Here is a 21,827-nt window from a genome sequence, read left to right as displayed (position 1 = left end):
ATTCTGTGCCCGCTATTTTAATGTTGTTTCTGTGCAGCTCGGGTACCTATTTCCCTGTTCATTCCTTCTCTGTGCCTCAGCCACCACAGTCCCAGGGGGAAAAGCTCTAGAGCACCCAACTTCAAAATCATGCATGGATGGAGGGAAATATTCCCAGTTCACCTGCACAGTAAAGCAGCTGATCTGAAGTAGCCAAGCAGTAAAATGTGAGAGTGTCAACAGTTCAGCAGATTTTTAAAAAGCCACAGCTTGCTGCTTTGAAAAGCTACCAGATGGAATGAACTTGCATTTTTCTCCCTCACAAAACTTTATTACATGACAGTTACAACCAAAACAAGACTTTATATGGACCTGAAGAGGAAGACATTGAACTCTTAAACAGTGCTGTAGATAATTCTGTCTTTCCAGTATTTAGTACTGATTTTTAAATTTTTTTCATTCTTAAGCTCACTGTAAACTTCCAATGGCAAAAAATACTTCATTACCATTTTGAAAAGACAACATAGTCCCAATACCTGCAGCTGAGGATAGAAATAGATGTGATATGAACAATTAAACCACCACGGACCTGGATTGCAAGTCAGGTTCTCTCAACCTGACAATTACCTAATTGGTCTGTCTTTTTGGTAAAAGACCCTGGCTGCAACTTTCAGTACAGCCAAATGATCAGGATTTCTACCTCCTTAGGAACTTCATGATTTTAGTGACAGCAGCATGTTTTCCAGATCATTAAAACATCAGCCATTCATACAATTCCTTACAGTATTCCTATAACCAACCTGAGCAACCAGGATAACATCTGTATGACAGTGCAGCAGTACAATAAAAAATGCACAAGAAACCCCACACCTTTCAAACTCTACTGGTACTGGATTCTCTTTATTTATCACCCTTTGTTTTATCATAACTTATAAAATTTTAAAGGTGCAAATGTCACAAAAATCAGCAAAGGTAACAGTTACCTCACTTTAAAAAGGCTAAATGTAATTCTGTATTAAGAAACTTGGATAACAGTATTTTTCTGCAGATGTTCAGGTTTCACATGCCCTGACTTTGTACTATAAGTTAAAGACAATTAGGAAAAAAAACCAAACCTCAACTTGTGCACTTACTTGTTCAGTGTGAGGTCAAGGATGAATTTGGAGCCAAAGGCCTCAATCTGGAAGCTTGCCTGGGCCAGATGTACAGCCTGTAACATGAACACACAGGAGTATGGTACAGTTATGCAGAACTGTTAAAGGTATCAAAAGAATCACTGCTCTTTATATGTAACAAATGTGAAAAACAGTTATGGAAAACATGCTTTTTTTGATGAATCTCATAGGCATATGAAAAGCTTTGCCCTGGAGAAGCATGCTTTCAAATACACACTCATTCATCACAAAAACAAGAGGGGAAAAAAAAAAGGGAAGAAAAAGATACATATAAATGTCTATATTTTGCCATAACCAGATGGCCATGTAACAGAAGCAGAAGTAACATAATACACTGTTCTTTTAATTATCTTACTGCATTCATTCATTTTAAAAGGCATGAAATAATCAGAGCATTTGCAATACACTCCTCCAAGTAAAGAAATCATAGCAAGGCTTGTACTCATTTTATAGATATATACTCCTTTATAAAATTTATAAAGACATTTTATAGATTATGCTCCTTTCAAGTAATCCCTTTGCAGTTAAAGGCTTTGTATTTGGCATTGCAACCAAACCAGCATCCAGAGAACTGATGTTGCTCAACATAACAACAAAAAACCCAACATTAACTCTAGAGAGTTAACTTTCATTTTCAGCATATTCAATTTTTGACAGAGCTATAAAATGTATTCTTTACTCTCTTCAATACTGCTGTAACTGAAGCCCAACACACTTAAACATGCGCATCTGTTTTCTGGAAAAATAAGGAGGAGATAAGAGATGATCCAAGAATTTCTTTTTGTGAAGACAATTGTTCCAACAGGGTAGAAGAGATTAGATCTGAATTTCATAAAAGCTGCTCTGTGATAATGTTCTAATCACATCATGCTTACTTACACATTAATTTGATACACCATTAATAACTACATAAAGTTGGAGTACTATGGAACACATGACTAAACTTTTTCATCGAAAAAAAAACCCCTATTTTTTTATTAAACACCACAATGATCTTCACATATGTCACAAAACCTAAATAAAGTTCTAGGTACTTTATGGCATAATTTAATAAGAAGGTTACATTTTATGGCCCTCAAAGCCTACAATTTTGTTCTCCTTTGGAAACATTTCCACCACAAAGGATAAATGTTCCTCTTCTATTCTTATACTACACAGAGCAGCACTGATTTTCTCATCTTACTTCTCAGCAAAGGCATCCATAGAGTTTCATAAAAAACTTCAGATTTTAACAACTATTTCTAAAAGCCCCTGTGGTGACTAAAAGCAGCTGTGATGTTTCCTTTGTTAGTTTATCACCCTTTCCCAGATAAGGCTGGCCCGAGTTCCCAGCTACACTGGGTTACCAGAGTGAAACAGGTTCAGTATAAAGACAAAGAGGTGACTGGGATGGAAAAAAATCTCCATCACTTGGTGACTTGAGAGAATTGCCACCCAGAGTCTGAGAGAATCTGCAAGGATAAAAGCTTGCATATATATAAAAGAAGAATAGAATCTCAAAATACAACACTTCATTATTAACTCTGTAGAAAGTTTAAAAGTTCAGGTACTGTTTCATTGAAATCATTCTGAACCATGAGAAATGAGAACTACAGAATTTCCAGGAGTACCTATTTTTTGTTATGGTTTTTATAGATGTATTTCAGTCTGGAAGTTTTTAAAAATATCTCCTGCTTGAGGATAAACATGGTAATTTTGAATAAATTTGCATGTTTAGTGCACACCATGAAGACTGAGTCTTTCCTTTAATACAAGACAATAATTTACAGATTGTAACATTCCTGCAACACAGTAACGTGACAGAAAGTGACTGTAGTGTAAGTATGTGATTAGTAAGTATGTGATTAGTAAGTATGTGATTAGTAAGTATGTGATTAGTAAGTATGTGATTAGTAAGTATGTGATTAGTAAGTATGTGATTAGCCATCTATGTAAGTTGTTTCAGAAGCAATACAATCAGTGATCCCAAACACTATACTTTGCCAATCTGAACACAAAGGTAACATCAGAAGTGACTATGTATTTTTCCAGGGTTAGTTTAGAAATAAAAATAGACTTTGCAGTTTTAAGTGCATTTCTTTCACTTTTCACCAATTTTTTTGTTTTGTAACTACTGTTGTTCAGAGTATGAATTTCAAACCAACTAAATAAGCCAAACTCTTGAATATCTTTCCCTTCAAGAAGCTGCAAGCTATTTAACTGATTAAGAAAATGTGTGGAGGATGATGTATCACCTCAAATCATAAAACACATCTCCAAAGGAATCACAGTCTACTGGTCAATGTGTTCAGCCTTTGGAACATACCAAAATTCTAACACTCCAGCACAAGACATCACAGATACCAAAAATGTACATGTGTAAAAAAACCCCAAACCAGATAATCTCAAGATGAGAAAGACCCATCAAGGGCTATTAAATCCAAAAGGCAAGTTGTGCTTCCAGAAGTCCCTGAGCCACAAACTTAGATTCTTGGTCACGATACCATAAAAATGTTGTTCTTGTAGGGTTATATCCAATACCACTGCTATTGCTGGAAAAAACAAAAACAAAACACCAATTGCATTTAAAACCACTGTTTGCTGTCTCTTATTGTGCCTCCCCTAACACCTGCAACCTGGGCAAACAGGCAATTGCTGCAACGCAGCTGAGACTCATTTGCTGCCCTGCAGCAGAACATGTTCCTTAAACTCAGCTCAAACTGATGGTTACAAAAAAGAACACTGATGGATTTTAAGTCTCTGCAGTTCAGCAAAAACACCACTTTGAATCCAAGTGCACATGACACACCCCCACTGTAGCCAAATGCAAATTTGGTGAAGCCAATTTAATAACAACCACCCCAGAAAGCCATCAACCAGATGAGGGTAATGAAACTAAGACTTTTCAACACAAAATCTGGCATTTTTCCTGTCACAAGTCAGCACAGAAAGCTACCAGGGAGCTGTGAGTGGCTGTTCCAGCAGTTACAACCATCAAGTACCACCATGAGGGGAGGAAGTGGAAGCTGTTATACATCTTCTAATTTCACAGTTTTCTCTTATCAGCTGCTGAAGTACATATAATGCACATTAGCATATATTTTGAAGAATATATAGACTGGATATCTTGCCATGTCTTTTCACAGGAAAAATTAACACCACCTTTTCCTACCACTTGCTTCCATGCATACATTCCCATCTGCATGAGTCCTCTTTACTGAAACAGGAGATCAGATTCCTTTGTACATTTGTTCATCATTTAAAAACCTCTGCAGAGGCTCCTGCTCTGCCAGCTATAATCTACTCCAGTGGCAAAGCTGCAAAATTACATAAACTTTTTTCTGCAGCAAAGACTTACTGATGATTTACAGATGAGTAGGTTGAAGGGAGGTGGGGGTCTGAGGTTTTTTCCTGCTCCTAAAGCTAAATTTTAGACAGGAGAAAAAAAAGGAAAAAAAAAAAGAATAAAAAGTCTTTTCTCACTGTTCTGGAAGCTCAGGTTACTTGTGTACTCACTGTAGCAAGAGATTCTTCATACTACACCATTCTTTCTAAGAGTTCTTGTGCAAAGCAGAAAACAGTAGCTAAAATCCATATATATATATATAGGATTGCAGTTTCTTTCAAATCAGTCATTAGCTACCTGTGTTTCAAGATAAAAATGGCCTAGGAAGCTGTAACTGGAATCTCAGTTCTACTGATGTTTGTCCCAGCTTGAACACTTTCATTGTTTTCATGACTCTGCTTGGGCATCATTTGTCCATAATTCACTTTTTCCAGACTTTGAGGAATTTTACAAGCATCATCATAAAAAGTAAAGTACACTATTGGTTTTGCTTTCTTCACAGTAAAACTATGCCAAATGCAGTGCCTTATCCTTCCAAAAATACTAATTCTGTCACAAGTCTTAAAATAAAAATAACAGCATTATTTAACTGACTGAGAGCACCTATGGGTCATCTACAATATTAATCCAGAAATTATCTCCAGTTGCCAAGCTCATTGCTTTTAGAAATCTATTTTTGCATAGAGTTCTGCTGACTACAATAATGGCCAGAAGCTGCCTCTCTCATTTCAACAGCTGAGCAAGGGGTTTCATCACTGCCACTTTGGATTTAGCAACCTAAGGCAGATCTAGATGGATTTTACACCATTAAAACATCTTTTTGATCTAGAGAGCCTTTGTGGTAATAGCACAACTTGTCACCAAACAATGTCACTGATTATATATTTGCTCCTTATTCTTCTTTTAGCCTGTTTGCCCCTCCTTAGGCTTCACCCAGCAGCTATCCTTCTGGAGCCTTTGGAAAATATCTACTAGATGGCATAGATGCCAAGAAAGCCTTTTGCCATTCCTTGGAAAGAAAGCACTTCATCCCAAAAGAGTATACATAAACGTCACATGTGAAAACTCAGGCTTGAGACACACAGAATTTCAGAAAAGTTCCTGTTTATTATTTGATTCTGCTCTTGAATAATTTCCAAAAGAAAGGTTGTGCTGATGCACTCAAGCCTTGAGGACTGCTGGACAGGAAATCCTCCCAGACCAATCCTGCTCTTGCTCTTCTCATCCCGAGGCCCAGAGCAGACTTTTCTCTCCCAACAAGAAAAATCGTGAGGATCTGTAGCACTGAAACTGGCCACTAAAACCATATCCCTCTCACCATTTTGTTCAGCAGACTCCACAAATGAGTGCACCCATACACTGGACTATTTTCCTGCAATACCCAGCTTCTTCCCACGAATGCCAGACAACCCAAAAAATTCATTTCTGCTTCAGAACCAGGCCTAACAAGTGCAAGTGCTGCCCTACCTAATGCTTAGGGACTGAAACCTTTCATTGGGTATCACTTGATGCTCATGAAAAGACACAGAAATACCACACACACACACACACACAAAAATAGCTTCAGAAATGTTGTGCCCCACGTTTCAGGTAGGCATAAGGAAGATGGCTGCCTACTCCCAGAAACAAAAGAAGGAGAAGGGAGACCAATTTCAAGCCTTCTGTTAGTAACTACTGAGGACAGAGCACAGATAAGCCTTTGAATTGACACAAATTCAATACAGAATAGAGAGGAAAAACAACAAGACAAAGTACACAAAATCAGCCATTTGCAAGAAGTGTAAACTGAGGCTTCTCCACGGAAAATTCTGGAAAAAATGCAAAGCTAGACAGAATACTACAAAAATGCACCAACAGTCTTAAACTTATACACATAAGCAACATGAAGTTTTCACTGGTTTGATCAGTTTTCATTAAATGGGTATTAAAAGTGAAGACCTGGCCTAAGACAGACAAGGGAAAGTAATGCAATAATTAATCCACAAGATTTTAATCTGGATTTTAGTAAGAATTCACACGATGCCAGCTCTGGAGATATTATTAACCATGATTTTTCATCTTTTACAGAACAGACCTTTTTTCTTCAACATCACCTCCTTTAAAATGGCTGCAATCCCATTGTTTTTCTTCCATCTTAAGGATGCTGCTTTCCCTCTCAGCTTTCATAAGCTGCATGAAGGACTGAGACACCATGATATCTCAACCTTTAAAGCAGGGCAGCATAACACAATATAACATACAGCAGAACTTCCCTGTTCAAATGACAAACAGCTGTCTTTAAAAGAAGCACCTGGAACTTTCAGACCCAGAAAAATATCACAAATTACTTTTTCAGGGTGAGGAACTGCCTTCACAGTTAGAACTATCACTTTTTTTTTTTCCAGTTGTTAGGGTCTGCAAGACAGCTTTCTTAACACCTCCCTCCCCCCCAGAATGACACTCACAGCTTAGAATTATGCATTGCTTCTTTACAGCTTCTGACAGAAGTTACTAATTCAGGGATCTGACAACAGTTACAAACTGCCCAGCAGACAGTCAACCTTCACATGCACCTAGCTCAAGGTATTTTCCACTCAAAACATGGCAAGGTTGCCCTGAGCCATGTTTCTCTTGCACTACAAGATTTTTTTCCCCCTCCTGTCCTTGCTTCTAGCCTCTTGTGACAAGTTCTGTCCCATGCAGCCTTCCCACTAGGTCCTAACAATTCTGTATTTGCAGCCTGCAGAAATGAACCCAAGGAAGGAGTCAGGCATCTGGTTCAATGAGGAGGTTACCAATCCATTCAAAGTGCTACCTCCATCTGCAGAAGCTTAGATAGAGCAGCAGAACACAGATGACTCAGACCTCTTCAGCAAATTTAAGGATTCTTGTGAGCTTCTTCAGTATGTTTTTATAAACAGATGCTAATTTTTAGACATTTCACACTAAAAATAACTTCAGAAGAACTCAAAACCAGCTCGCCTTAATTTGACTGGGAGGAAACAGGTACACAGATTTTGAGTCCCCCAGCACCAAGTATTTGAAATTTGCTTTTTTTTTTAAGAGCACAAAGAGAAAAGAGATAATACACTAGACCTCAGCCCATCCTGGCCTCAGACCACTTCACTTATTCAAAACTATGGTGAACATTCCTTTCAACAGTGAGAAAAAGCTCAGCAGAAGACTAAGAAGAAATAAGAGAGGTTCTACCAACAGTTTAGATCACACACTCCCTCTCATTATGATGGCATTTCACATAATTCAAAAGGGCATGAAGGGGGTGAATGCTAAGAAAGCAATTTTTTTATTTTCTGGTCCACTGTTGTCACAGCTGGCACAGCCCAGCTTTTTGCTTTTAGGAAAAGGCTTTAAAAACATTAAATATTATCAACCATTTTACATCATCATACTTCTCTAGCTTTACCTCTTTCCTCCCACATGCACACGATTTCCTCTGCTCTTCCTCTCTCCTTATTGTGACTCAGCATTTCTGAGACATTCAGGCCTAATCCCACAAAGTATCCATATGGCTTGTGTTCTTCTGGCCACTACACAGAACTCCTGCAGAAAGGGGTCTACTGAATAATACCCATAGTCAGGCAGTGTGCACAGCACAGGCCCAGAAATGGTTTGTTAAGGCTGACAAAAAAATAAACAGGTTCAAGGGTGTATAGGTCCAAGAAGAGTAAAAAAAAGAAAAAAAAAAGTGTTTTTTTCTTTCCTCAACTATCACCTCTATGTATGTATGTATGCAACATTTAACTTTACTTTTTTCACATGCTAAAAAAATTCAGTCCTGGATATATAAATATGGACTTCATTCTTTACCTAACTATAAAAGTAGTTATTTCTGTTAATTACCAGTGTGGGATACACCAAGTATTGCAAGGGGGATTTATTATAATACTCTATTTACTTTAATGCCAGGAAAGAATAAAAACAAGTACTAAATACCCACCTACCCCACCCAAAATAAATAAACAAATAACCAAACCCCTATTTTACAATCCAATTGCATTCTCTTTTTTTTATCTCTTTTCTTACATCCCAGGCACACTTCCCTCCCCAGTTATTGCTTTACAATTGATGATTATAGTGAACATTAAACAGAACAAAATAACAATATTTGTTAATACATTATTGGTACAGAAGATGGAAGGGCAAAGAGAGGGCTTCATGCAAGGAAAGACACAAGGTGGAAGTGTTCTGGGGAGCAGGGAGGAGTCCTCTATGGTGCTCTGGAAGCAAGACATGCAAAAATCAATCCAGTAACATAATCAGCCTTTTCCTTCCACTAAATGGATCAAAGCAACAGCAGTTTCATGCCAGAAGGATGAAGTCAACATAACGTCACTGTCCACGAAGCCCCAATCCCAAAGAACCCTGTTGTGGGCAAACCTGCAGCGTTGGCATTCCCTGTGCTCAGAAGGGACACACTGAGTAGGAAGGAGAGATCCATTTCACACAAGACTCAGCACCAAGCACCACCCAGGAAATCAATACCAGTTCTGCCAGCATTGCTTTCTGTTACCCCAACAGGTAGAGCTAAGGTAGGGCACAGGAAGGGTAGGGAAAGGCAGCAATGTTCCTGTGGGGATGCTGGGTAAGGAAAGAGACTGCCAGACATTCTCCTCTCTGGATCCCCAAGAGATGAAAACAACTTGTGCAGAAACACTGCTCTCCAAAGAGAGGAACAGAAAATCCCTGCTTTTTAAGTGAATTTAAAAGAGTGATCTCACTTTAAAGGGACATTAGTTCTCTGTTTTCCATCAGCTTTCCTGTGTGCCACCTGCACCATTTTGCTATACAGGGCACACACTAATACCCAAGTTAAATCAGCTGGGACACCACCTAGCATCCTTTCTTCCCATTAAAACAAACCTATGCAACTCATCTTTTTTCAGAGATTTTACAGTGCCTCCATCTTAATTCCCCATGTGAAACAGCACATAATGAGTCTCAACAAAACATGTACAGTGCACAATGAATTCACTTTCTAAAAATTCAAAATAACTGCAATTGAATTTGTAGAAACTCCCTTATAGCTAAGACCTTCACTAATATCAAACATACTGATCTGCTTTGCTGCCTCCCCTACCACTGCAATCTCTTCCTATACAAACTATCCTTACCTTCACTTTACCTTAACCTCTGGGAAGAAAATTATTTTTTAAAATAAAAATCTATAAAAATAAGATGGAATAATTTTAAGGGTTGCCTCCTAACCAATACAGCTAAGACTAGGTTTACTTCTTCACCAAGTTATTTAACAAAACCAAAGTTCATTCAATTCCAGGAAATTACAGGGGGAAAAAAAGCCAAAAAATTAGAAAAAAACAAAGTACCTGCATCTCTACCAAATGAAATACTACCTCTTGTCATTAAAAATTTTAAAAATGAAGGTATTACTTGACAAAACTCAGTAACACTTTGCAGTGGCCTTCACTGGTCATACGCTGGCAGGAAACCAATACTGCACATACTATGTAGAGCCCAGTAACTCATGCTGTAACTTCTGGATTCTAAAGAAACTCCATTTCTGCAGTCTGGCACTATTCTGAAAGAAGCATTTTATTGATGTTGCTGTACCACAAGTAAAGACACTAAAGTCTGCACTGATCAGCCAGGTCAACTTTGCACAATTCCTATTCATTTTATCTGCAGCTCAGCTTCTGAACCACCCTAAAATTCAAAATAATGATTTTAAAATTAAGAGAGTGAAAACTGTGTTCTTACACAGCCTCCTTAAATCCCCAAAAATGATGGTAAGGACACCCAATAAGTCTCTAAGATCTAGAGAATAAAACATTTCAACACAGTTGCACATCACACATTGTTCTGAGAATTCTGCAGATGAGCCTCTTTTTGCCCTACCTTGTCGTGTTTCTGCTGGTGCCTTGCCCTAGTATCCAGGATATGGTAAGGGGTTTCAGAGTCTCTGTTGATGTAATAAATCAGTCTTGAAGGCAGTGTGATTTCCTTCTGGATTGCATTGCTGTAGCTGTCATTTTTACTGTTACTGCTTTTATTCTGTTGAAATGTGTTCTCTTCAGCTGCCAGGATTCCCTCTATACTGCCTGCTGTCTCATTCCAGGGCAGGTCTGAGGAGGAAAGATATGCCAGCCATAAATAAGAGGGCAGAATGTGTTTATTTCCATAAAAAAATGTCACGTATTTTGCTTTCAATATAATATTCTAGTATTTTATTAATCACTCAAGCAAGCAAGAAGATAGCTTACTCATTCAGCTAGATCTGATCTGTTTTTCACACGTAAAACATTTTCAGAAATGGCATTATTTATTTAAGAGCATATACCTTTTCATATGCAGTCCTGAATTATAAATATTTTAATGCCTCCCAACCTCCAAGAGGGAAAAAAAAAAAAAGCTTAATGGATATGTAGTTACCCCCTAGACCCTCTTAGATAGCTAAGTTCTGTCAGAGACACACAAAAAGAAGCAGACATCTAAAAGAGGCTAAGAACGCTCCTCATATTTCTAAGACAAACTAAATTCAGATGAACCCTGAATGCTAATCAATTCCCTTTACATAATAGGAAGTTTTCTACCACTCCCTTTTAACTTTGACGAGAGCCCTTTTCTTGGGAGGCTTTTCAGATGTACCTATTCCTCATCAAAATTTCAAGACACAGTCGATCAACAAGCAGCCTAACAAGAGGAGCAGCAACACAGCGCACAGACCGACCACATCCACTATTCCCTGCTGGGCAGCCAGAGGCGAACTAAACAAAAAGCACAGACAAAAACCCATCGCCGGACAAGCAGATCAGCCCCCCCCCAGCCTCATCCCCGGCTTCAGGCATCCTCACACACACACAGGCACCACCTCAGCCCTTTTTTTGTCGCATAGCTCACCAAGCCTCATTTCCACAACACACCAGCCCGCCTCTGAGGCTGCAGCGCCGGCCTCAGAAGATGAGGGGGGAAAAACACCTCACATTGTTGGGTTCTTTCGGGTTTTTTTTGCAAGCGAGCAACAAAACGATTTCTGAATCCAATCCCTCCCCCCCCCTTTTATTTTTTTTTTTTGTTTGTTTGTTTGTTTTTTCAAACAGAGACGTACACAAAGGTAGGAAAGGGCGTCGGAGGAGGAAGAAATCACTCTGGTGAAATGGATGTCACCGGGGATGATCACCCCGGGCCAGGGGAGGGGACGGGCCCCTCACGATGGGCGGCGGACACCTCACGAACACCAACACACACACACACAGAGAACATCTCCCCCCCGCCTCATACCCACCGTCGGCCGCTGCAGCCGCGTGTGCCCGGGGGCAGGAGGAGCCATGGAGGACCAGGAGCAGCGAGGCAAGGCGGCCGAGGAGCGGCAGGAGCGTGAGGCGACAGGCGGCGGGGAGGCGGCGGCCGCAGCGAGGCTGCCGCAGGGAGATGTTGCCGGGCGGCTTCATGGCTCATAGCGCCCCGGGGCGGTGCGGAGAGAGGCGGCGGTGAGGGAAGAGAGGGCGGGTGGGTAGGTTGGTAGGTAGCGAAGGGTGAGTTGGAGAGGGTGAGGTGAGGCAGGGGCTGCCCGCGGCCGCACCCGCCCGGGCTCCGGGCTCCGGGCTCCCCGCTCCTCTCTCCCGCCGGGGCAGCCCCCGTTACCTCAGCGTGAGGGCGGGATGGCAGCGGCGCACGCGGGCGCTGTCCGCTGGGCGGGAAGGGGAGGGCAGGGGAGGGGAGACCCCACCCTCCCCACGGCCCCGAGGGGAGCGGCGGGCAGCAACCCCCGCACCTCCGCCTCTCCCGGTGCCGGTTCCAGTCCCGGTGAGCACCCCGGAGACCGAAATGGCAGCCGGGGCAGAGCAAAAGAGCGAAATGAGAGCGAAATGTGTGATTTGCTGACTGGGGTCAGGTGCGCCCCGCGGGTGAGGCGGGGAGGTAATCAACGGAAGAGACTCGCGCGTTGTGCGGAGAAGTGGCAGCCCCGAGAGAGGTTTTGGGACAAGAAGAGGAAAAAATGGGTGGGTTTGCTCCCAGGGAAGCTCTGCGAGTGCACAGCTGAGGCGAATGTCGAATCTCGCAGCCCCCAGGTGCTGCAGGGGATGTAAGGGGCCTTTCCCATGAAGCCTTCTCTGCTCCCAGACAGGCGGGGTCACAAATTGATAAATTTTGCACCTGGATGAAGAAGATTTCCAACGACAAAAACAGCTTCGAGATGAGAAAGATGAACCTCCTGCTTTGTATTCATTCTGTGCCTTCAGGGGTCAGAGAAAAACCTGGAAGCTGAGTTCAGAGATTATGTTTAGATATTGAGTTCTTAGTGCACATTTTGACTTAAAATATCCAAGAATAATATGTATTGTTCTGGTGCAGGTCTCACTGCTGAATAAATAAAGATGTTTCTCATTACCCTCTGGGTATTGCTTTTGATTTTTCAGTTTATTTCTTCTCCTCTGTGTCTGGGTACCACATGGACTTTCAGAAAGACAGGAATTTTCTCTGCTTCACATAGTTTTCCTTAGATTTCAGCCCAAATTGATCAGCATTATGACTTTAGAAAGTATAATCAGTTTCACAAATCATTACTACAAAGGGATGCTTCCCAGCAGTCCTGCCAGGACCCCTAAAAAAGTTAATTCTGAATCCTCATGCTGATCAAATGAGTGCTGCTTGTGGAAGCTTAAAATCTAAGCAGGTAACAGCAAGCAACCACACAGAAGACAGATTCACAGGATGATCAGATGTGGAAAATAACAGCAAAAGTGCCTTAGGATTTCTTAGTTGTCTGGGTCTAGGGAGAAAGCTCTACCCATTTTCCACATAAAATGTTCTTTCTTGGTGCTCACATCCCTAGATACATTCCATGGAGCTCACCCTGCCCACCTGTTCCCCATCACTAATCAATAGCAACCCTGCCCCTCCCCACAGACGTAGCAAGAGATCAGCCCTCTCAGCTGATTTAGATTTTAAATTAATAAATACCATTAAGGATTTTAGGAGCAAAGAACTAAAGAGTAGAATGACCATATAATTGCAAAAAATAAAATCCAGAAACTTTCATCACACAACAACCAAAAAAAGCATAAAAAAATAATAACAAAAGATAAAAAAAAGTTGTCTAGCATCAATGAATACTAGAAATACTAGAATACTATATACTAGAAAATATATAGAAATATATATACTAGAAATACTAGACTACTAGAAACACAGAATACTAGAAACCCTTTTTGGGTTTGCTGCACAGGTTTTGAGGGGAGAAAATAACGATTGCCTCTTTCTACAGAGGTCACCTAGGGCAAAGACTTCCAAAATTTCTTCTAACCCATGGACATACTTTCAGTCTGGGTGGGAAAAAATCTATGTCACATCTCCAGATGATAGCCCAGAGCTTTTAAATTCCTTCCTCCTCTTATCAGGACGGGGGTCAGTGAGCACAGGGGGTGAATACAAGTCAAATCTAAAAGGCTGGAGATGTAAAATTACCAGTAATAGCCTTGGCTGTTCATGCTGAGACACGGTCAAGAAATGTTAGTCCAGGGTGTTAAACAAGATTAAGACACAACCTTCCAACACACCTTTTCTTATATCACCTGAAAAAAAGAAAACAGGCAGTGTATCACCTGACTTGGGAAAGTCTCTATGTAGAATATGTTTTTAATGAAACTGCTCCTTGCTAAGGCATAAATAATATTGATCTTACTGAGTGAGCACAGTAAGACTGTGTCTTACTAGGACACAAAGAAAATTTCTGGATTTCAGCAGTAGACCCTGAGCTAACACTCATTTCAAGAATCCAGTTAAGTCTTAAAACACATGAGCAGGTGGAGTAATCCTGGGTATTCCTCTCAGAGACAATGTTTCCCATTTTAATAGAAAGAGGAACATAAAGGAAAAAAGTTGAGGAGGTACAAAGATGGGTGGCCAATTACTCACAAAGCCTTTGCAAGGATGCTGCAGGAACAGTGCCTGGCAGGTTTACAACAGTGACAACCATTACAGAAGAGGAAACCAGAATGCCAAATACTGAGTTCACCAGGCAGTTCTGCCACCAGGTCAGAGCAGTGGTCCAGTAGGATTGTAATTTATTCATGGTACCAGCAGGCTCAGCCACAGGCCAAGGCCCTGCTGTGCTCATGCTGTAGGGACACAGGACAAAATGACACATCTGCTAAGGGAAATTTCCTTTTGAATTGCAATAGCAAGTAAGTCAGGCAGTGCTGTAAACAACAGAAGAAATCTAACAGCTCTAGGAGGGGTACCAGGGACACTGCAGATCTAAAGAGTGGTAATTACACAGGGGACATTGAACAACAACAAAACCTCATTAGTTGGCATGTAACTAAGCCACACAACCTATAATTTGCATGCAAAAGAAGGTGGCACCCATTTTCTGCTTCTCAACAGGAGGTTAACATCTAAAACAATGCCCTGCTCAAACTTCATGCCACTCATGTTCACCCACTTTATATCATACACAGTGTAAGAGTGGATGATTTATACTTAGAGGGAACCTGGGAATGGCAATGAACAATACATTGTGTTAGTATTACCTTTTATAATCACACGCTTGAATACTCACTGATCCTCCATGTTCAGCTGTTCTCAAAGATCTCCTCAGTCATTAATGTGAAAGAGATTATCCACCTATAAAGGGCTGTTAGAAATTTTTCTTATAATGTAACCATCTTTTGCTACACATCCCACCACCTATCAGCCCAGGAGCAACCCAGCATTTGATCAGAAAAATATTCACTTTTCAAGTATTCTGTTTCTTTTAGCTTCTTCAAATATATTTTTAGTGACTGAGAAAAAAACAACCAAACAAAAAAAACCACACGTGTCACAGTAAAGCAATAAACACGTAAGACTGATCCAGGAAACAGAGCTGAGCCTCAAGATTCTTCTGTATCTTGCAAGCTCCCTCCCGCCAGCACTGGGAAATGTTAATGGTAAAGTCAAGTGAAGAAAGAAAAATGATAAAAGGAACATATCTTACCAACATTTGGTAAGGAAGGGGACAGAGCTGTGCTGCTAATAGCAAAGGAGTCAGACGTTTTATTAATTAGAACTCCATCTGTATCAGTGAAACTTAGCATCAGTAATCGACTTTTAATTGCAGGGAAAAAATTACTTGGGATAAACTGCAGCAGACTCATCTCAGAATTAGCAGTGTGCTCTTGTGCAAGTAACTAAGTATCCATAGTGAAAGGATTTCACAAGTTGTTTAGCAGGGTTCCTCAGCAACACTTCACCAACTGCATGTGAGTTCCTGTATATAAGATACAGACCCAGTGAGGTATTTTTGCCATCAGTGGAAATATTATGATACTAAAGGCTCCAATTATTCACCATATTGCCCAATTTATTAATAAGAGACAGAGAAGCAGCAGAAACATGCTGGTCAGTGATGCTATCTAGAACACATTCGTTCAGCTGCTCTGAAGATATACTTAGCAAGTAAAACATATGCCACCAGCAGGAAAAAAAGCAAAAAAAAAAAAAAAAGCTGTTCTTCTAATAAGTGAGCATTTCCAACTGGGGATGTGACACCAGTCTCTGCCTTGCTGGCTCATTTCACTCTGCTGAGATATAAATGTAAAAACAGTGCCAAGAAAGTAAGACTGGGCGGCAGGGGAAATCTTCCTTAAATCTTCACTTTGATTAATATTTCCTTCAAACTAAATACATGTTCACATCCCAAGGACCTGACACAGCCCAGCAAATACTTCCCAGTGGTAGCTTCTAAGAAAGCCAGATTGCAGCTATTCCAGTGCAAAGGACAGGGAAAACAGCATCACTTTTCCCCTGAGCCTCTTGCATGTGCAAGGGGAGAAACAGCCTGCAAGGGGTCTCTGGAGGCATCAGCTCCCACTGGCTATTGCATCACCCCCTTTCATCCACTCCATTTAAGAGAAATTGGGGGTTTTGCCCTTCAACTACCTCTGGAAGGCTGTTCCAGAAGTTCATTGTTAGAATCACTAAGTAAATCCTCCTACTTCCCAGCCTAAATTTATTCATTCCTAACAGAAAGCCATTTGTTCCTGTGCCAACGCCAGCATTAATAGCTCATTCCCCCTGCTCATGGCATCCAAGCCCCAGCGATGGGTGAAAATTTCATGAGACTGTAGTTGAAAACATTAAGAATGTTACATTCAGCACAGAGACACCCAGACTAGCCAGGACTGCATTAGCTTCAGGAACAGAAGGGGTATTGCCATGCCAGTACACCACATGCTTGAGCTGCTGAATTCCTGCATGGGAAAAGGAACTTATTAGCTATTGGCAGGTGGTTGTCTGGGCATGGAAATGCTGCATCCAAAGGTGTTATAGTGGCTTTTTATCTGTTCATCCAAAAATTAAAAAAAAAAAAAAATATTCTTATAATTATTTGTGAGTGCTGAGGCTGATGCTCAAGTAAAAGGACTTTTAACACAGTCTTGCATTAAGCAGAGAGGTCTGTGCTGCTGCTGCTGTCATCCTATGCTATAAAAGGTAAGCAAAAGTGCTGAGAAGCAGCAGTGTTAGTCAGATGAGGAAAATCCTGGCATTTCCATAAAATGCAGCCCTATGAAGGTGTGAAGAAGAAAAAAAAAAGAAAAAGAAAAAAAGAAACAAAACTCTTATATCCAATTAGGCATCCTGCCTTTTCTTCATAGACAAACTTGGACCAGTTTCCCTGTTCTTACCCTAATTAGGCATAGGGATGAATCAGTCACAAAACACTATCCTGAAAGATTCTTTTTTGAGGACGCATCCAGGGTTTGGCACCAATTCCTCTACAAAGCCTAAAATATTTAACCACCATATATCTAGATAGGGTCTGAATTTTTAAGAAAGATCAGTGCAAAGTATTATCAAAATGTTTTGCTGAAGTCCCAGGGTGTCTCCAACACATTTGAGTACTAAAATATATAATTTTGTTACATAAATAACTTTCAGTGTTGGATGTGGATCAGAGGTTGTTGGGTTAGCCCACACATATCCCCCCTAAAAAAACCACTTTTAAATTAACATCCTTACAAGTTTGATACACAACCAAAGGAAGTCCTCTTCCAGCTTCTCCCCACCTATCAGTCTGTACCTATGGATTCCCAAATTTAGAAAAGGTCAGTCACAGATTTGGTGATTCTCGTGACTCATCTGCCAAAGACAGCATCTGGTAATGTCAACATAGTTGTTTTGTACCATTGCATCAAAATGCTGCACAGATCCCAGTAAATGCTTTGCATAATATCTGCTATTAATTCCTTGAGCAGATTCTTCCTTCCTAAGGAAGCTCCAACAAATTTTCAATCTCCCAAAGCACAGAAAGAAACACAGCCCAGTAATACTGTACTAGTTTACCAGACTCAGACTGCCAGTGCCATAATGCAGCAGACACTTCAGGGAATTACTTCTGCTGTGTCACCTTGCTACAAAGGCAAACAAGACCCAGTCCTTCCTGAAGCAGCATGCACCCCTCTGTCTTCCTGATGATTTTCTGGACAAAAATCTCAGCCACAAATCTCCAGAGCACACACACACACACACACACAAAAAAAAAAAGTCCTCAGGAGCATGGCAGTGGATAATCCCCTCTCACACACCCAGGAGCTGCACACAGCCTGACCCTGTGGATTGTCAGAACCCACACTTGGGGGATGGGAAATTATGCCCCTTACCCTGATGCTTCCATTCTTCCTCTCGCCCACAGGAACTCACACTTAGTCAACCTTCAAGATCTCATTATTTCTCTATATTCATATGTTCCTCGTGATTTTCTGGAGGTGATTATCCCACTAGTTAACTGGAAGTTCAAACACACGTTATTATTATTTGTTGCTACTATGGAAATGTAGCATTTTTTAAAGACTTCCTTGGAAATTAAAGCAGCATTATTTTATCCTGGACGGAGTATCTCTGGAGTATACATTATTGAAAAAGTGCTAGTTTTCCTACATTCCCTCCACCTCCCCCCCAACATGTTTATTTTTCAGAATCCCATACTTCATATGTAACTTTCCCCATTATTACTTACAAAATGTTTTCTAATAGGGAATTAATCTGCTTTTCTCTCTTAAATTCTATCTCTATTTATGGCTAAGGAATGCTCCAACTTTAACCATCTTTCAGGTTCTCATCCACTTTGTCCTGCCTTTTACATGTGGGCACCAGAAGCCCCATAAATAAAGGGGAAACTCACTTCCTTCCTTGAGACTGCTGCCTTAAGAACCAAAGTTTTCAATGCAGAATGATGCCAGCACCCATTCTTGCTGCAGAGGAGCTGGAGCAGCATACCAAAGCTGTCTGTATGCACACACGTGCCAGCTACTGCTTGAAGTGACACATCACCACAAGCACTTTCACACCTCCAATGAAGGTTTGTTTAGTTGTGCCAACTGCACTATCACAGTTGAAGAATTTCACATAAATATTAAGAAAGCCGTAGGAATGCATTACCTTGCAGCAGCAAATATTTTGCTTATCGTAAGCAACTCCAGAAAATCAGCTGTTCTGACTTGCAGATGAAAGGGAACACTCAAGTGATAATCAAAACACTGCAAGCATCCAGTACCTGAGCAAGAACCAAAATCAAAAGAAATCTCACTTCTTTTTCCCATAACAAAAGCATACACAAAACCTGGATGATGGGGCTGCAAAATAAAGAGTTTAATCATGGAGTTATTACTGTTAATTGTTATTAGTGTTCTCATCTGCTGGTACTGCATGTAAGGACTTTGGAGTGAAAAGGAATTTCTTACATAAATAAACAAATATGCCTCAGCTGGTAGAGCTTGGTGGGCTGAAGCATTAAGCAGCAGGGGAACATGCCCAAAGGTACAAAGCAGATTAACTGCAGAGTCCAAAGGACAATCTGTCCTCTGCTGGCCAGATTGTCCAGCAAGGCCCTTGTTAAAGGCCCTTCCCACTGGACAGCTTTTTCCTGCCTTTTAAAAAAATGTTATTTTAGCTCCATCCCCAAATTTATGTTGCTCTCCAACACAGTTGTATAATCAATGAAACTTCTGTTTACCAAATAAATCCTACTGAGTACAAAATGTCTCTTTTCCCTCATTCTGCCTATAGATAAATTGACTTCTCTAGGAGAATTTAAATCTGCTTCTAAACAGCCACAACCATCCACTGATTTGGAAACTGCTTAAACAATACAACAGTCTGCCACAACATCAAGCCACCTACAGTCTTTGGGGGGAAATAACAACAGCTGAAGGGCTATGGACAAGGAGCATCACCAAGAAAAAAAGGTAATCATGCTCAGAATGAAAGCAATGCAATCAGTTATATAATCTCTTTTGCATTATTTTGCATTCTCCTACCATGAGGAACCCATGGAATTCTATTTCTGCCTCAGGAAGGTGGGCATTCAACAGTACAGTTCAAAATGTCAACCTGTTTCATGACAGCTAAAAAATCACCCAGTTTTCATGACCCAAATTGTTTTGAACTTTACTTTCCCCACTCTCTCCCTCATTTCTCAGCCTGGATACCAACCAAGGCTTTCAGGCTTTTTGCCTGACCTTGGCTTCTCTGCAGTTTTATCTCCAGTGGCACAGAAATCCTAAATCTGCCTTCCTTGCTTTTTTAGGATTTCCTTTTAGAGAGACACATTGCTGGGCAGGGCTCACACATACCTCCTCTTTGCTGCTGGGCCTTTTATTTAGCAATTGCTAGAGCAGCCCTTACAGATGCAGCCATATGGTAAAAAAAAACCTCAATTTAGGTTTAGAGAAGTATATGAATAGGTTTAAAGTGACATTTAAGTGCTGGTTTCTGAAACCCTTTTTGGTCCCACACGTACATGTAAAAACAAGTTGCAGGGCCAAAACCAGAACCTGTACTGGCAGCACTGATGTGCTTATCCAGTCAGGGCATAAAATCTTACTTGGCTTTGATGAGCTGTCATGGAGCTGAACTGCAGAGCTCAAATTTAAAATGCTCATTATCATCCCAGCAATCTTTATCCGCCCCCCCTGGAAGACAGCAATGAAGAAACAGTCCTTACATTTTCAGATATAACTGTTTTACAGAGGGAACATCTTTTGTTGGGCTGCCAAGCCTGACTCATCCCTACAGACTCATTTCTAGAAGCGTGCACATAAGACTGACAGCTGATCAGAAGCTCTCTCCTGACTTCCATACAGACTTACAAGTTTTAAAGCACCCTAGTAAAATTAAGACACAGTAACCTTTTCTTTATAGTACCAAAACACTGATAAAATTCTCCATTGCTGTAGCTATGAAAAGGGAAGAATTTTTATTCATGTAACTAGGTCACTGAGGAAACAACATGCTCACATGGCAGGCGAGCAATCTCTGAGCATGCAGACTGCAAACAGCAGGTGGTAACAACTTTAACTTCTAAAAAGCAGATATTGGGCAAATAATGATCTTCCCTTTGGGAATGTTATCAGCCAGAGTGTGTCACATATCACTCATGTCTGTGGGCAGGGAGCTCCTCCCAGGTGGCTTACTGCCAGAGAGACTGGAAGAGTGCACAGCTCTTGGGTCACCATATGGCATCCACCCTCTGGGGACAGGCTTGGGCAGGGATGGTGGGGACCTGTTTCATTAGGGTCATCTCGTCAGGGTAAGTCCCTGGGTGGAAGGCTCCAAGGGTGCACAGGGAAAAGGGCTAAGCATCATGCCCAAGACCTGCAGTGTTTAGGCCTGATGCCCTTTGCTGGAAACACAAAGAAAAGGAGATTCTCAAGAGACCAGCTCCCTCCCAACAGCCCAGGAGGCTCCTCACCTTCTCTAGCTTTGTAGCTGCTTGCTGCATCTGCTGCTTGTTAAGGTTCTAATCCTTCTCACAGTCTGCAACCTCTCTGCCCTTATCTTTACAGACACCAACTGGTACCAAAGAGAGAAGCATTCAGCATAGGACTCCAGGAACTTAAGCTCTTAAAATAATTCCAGTAAGGATCTATGTGTTTAGTTAAATAATCACTTACCTTGACACCATCACTAATGCTGAAAGCTGTAACACACGTGTAGCAGAATGAACATCTTGTTCAAAAAAGACTTAACAAAGCTTTAACTTCTTACAGCTGGCAGAACTCCCTGTTCTATGTGCATACTAATCACAGGAGACAATACAAAAATGTTTTTAAGGAGCTGAGTACTTATTTAGTGACTTCTTTTGCTGTGCTTAGAACTGAGACTCAAAGGTCAGCAAGGTAAGTCAACAAAGGATAACTGGACATCTTCAAACCTGATGTAACTGATTTTCACTGTGAAGATTACTTTATGTAGAGGATACTCTGAAATGCAGGAAGATGCTTGAAGATGAAGATGCTTGACTCTTTTGAGGTGCACTCAGACTCTAAAAATGAATGGTTTTAAGTGGTGGAGAAAAGTAACAGAACACACCAATGCGAGTTGATTATATCCTATAAAAAATTGCAGCA

At 40.9% G+C, this 21,827-nt stretch overlaps 1 protein-coding gene across 1 annotated transcript in view; it reads right to left on the bottom strand.

Moving 5' to 3' along the window:
* Window positions 1-11,991, bottom strand: part of ADAM23 (ADAM metallopeptidase domain 23) — a 46,740-nt gene extending 34,749 nt beyond the window's left edge. Inside the window, exons 1-3 of the mRNA XM_030454646.1 lie at window positions 11,720-11,991; window positions 10,333-10,559; window positions 1,113-1,189 (exon numbers count right to left, since the gene is read on the bottom strand). Of these exons, the coding sequence (XP_030310506.1) occupies window positions 1,113-1,189; window positions 10,333-10,559; window positions 11,720-11,885 (470 nt within the window). The 5' untranslated portion in view covers window positions 11,886-11,991. The remainder of the gene's footprint in view (window positions 1-1,112; window positions 1,190-10,332; window positions 10,560-11,719) is intronic.
* Between the last annotated feature and the right edge of the window lie 9,836 nt (window positions 11,992-21,827).

This window comes from Calypte anna, chromosome 7 (assembly GCF_003957555.1).
Source record: "Calypte anna isolate BGI_N300 chromosome 7, bCalAnn1_v1.p, whole genome shotgun sequence".
NCBI classification, from domain to species: domain Eukaryota; kingdom Metazoa; phylum Chordata; class Aves; order Apodiformes; family Trochilidae; genus Calypte; species Calypte anna.
Note: the sequence above shows the minus strand (reverse complement) of the source record. Positions and strands in the feature narration are given on the sequence as shown.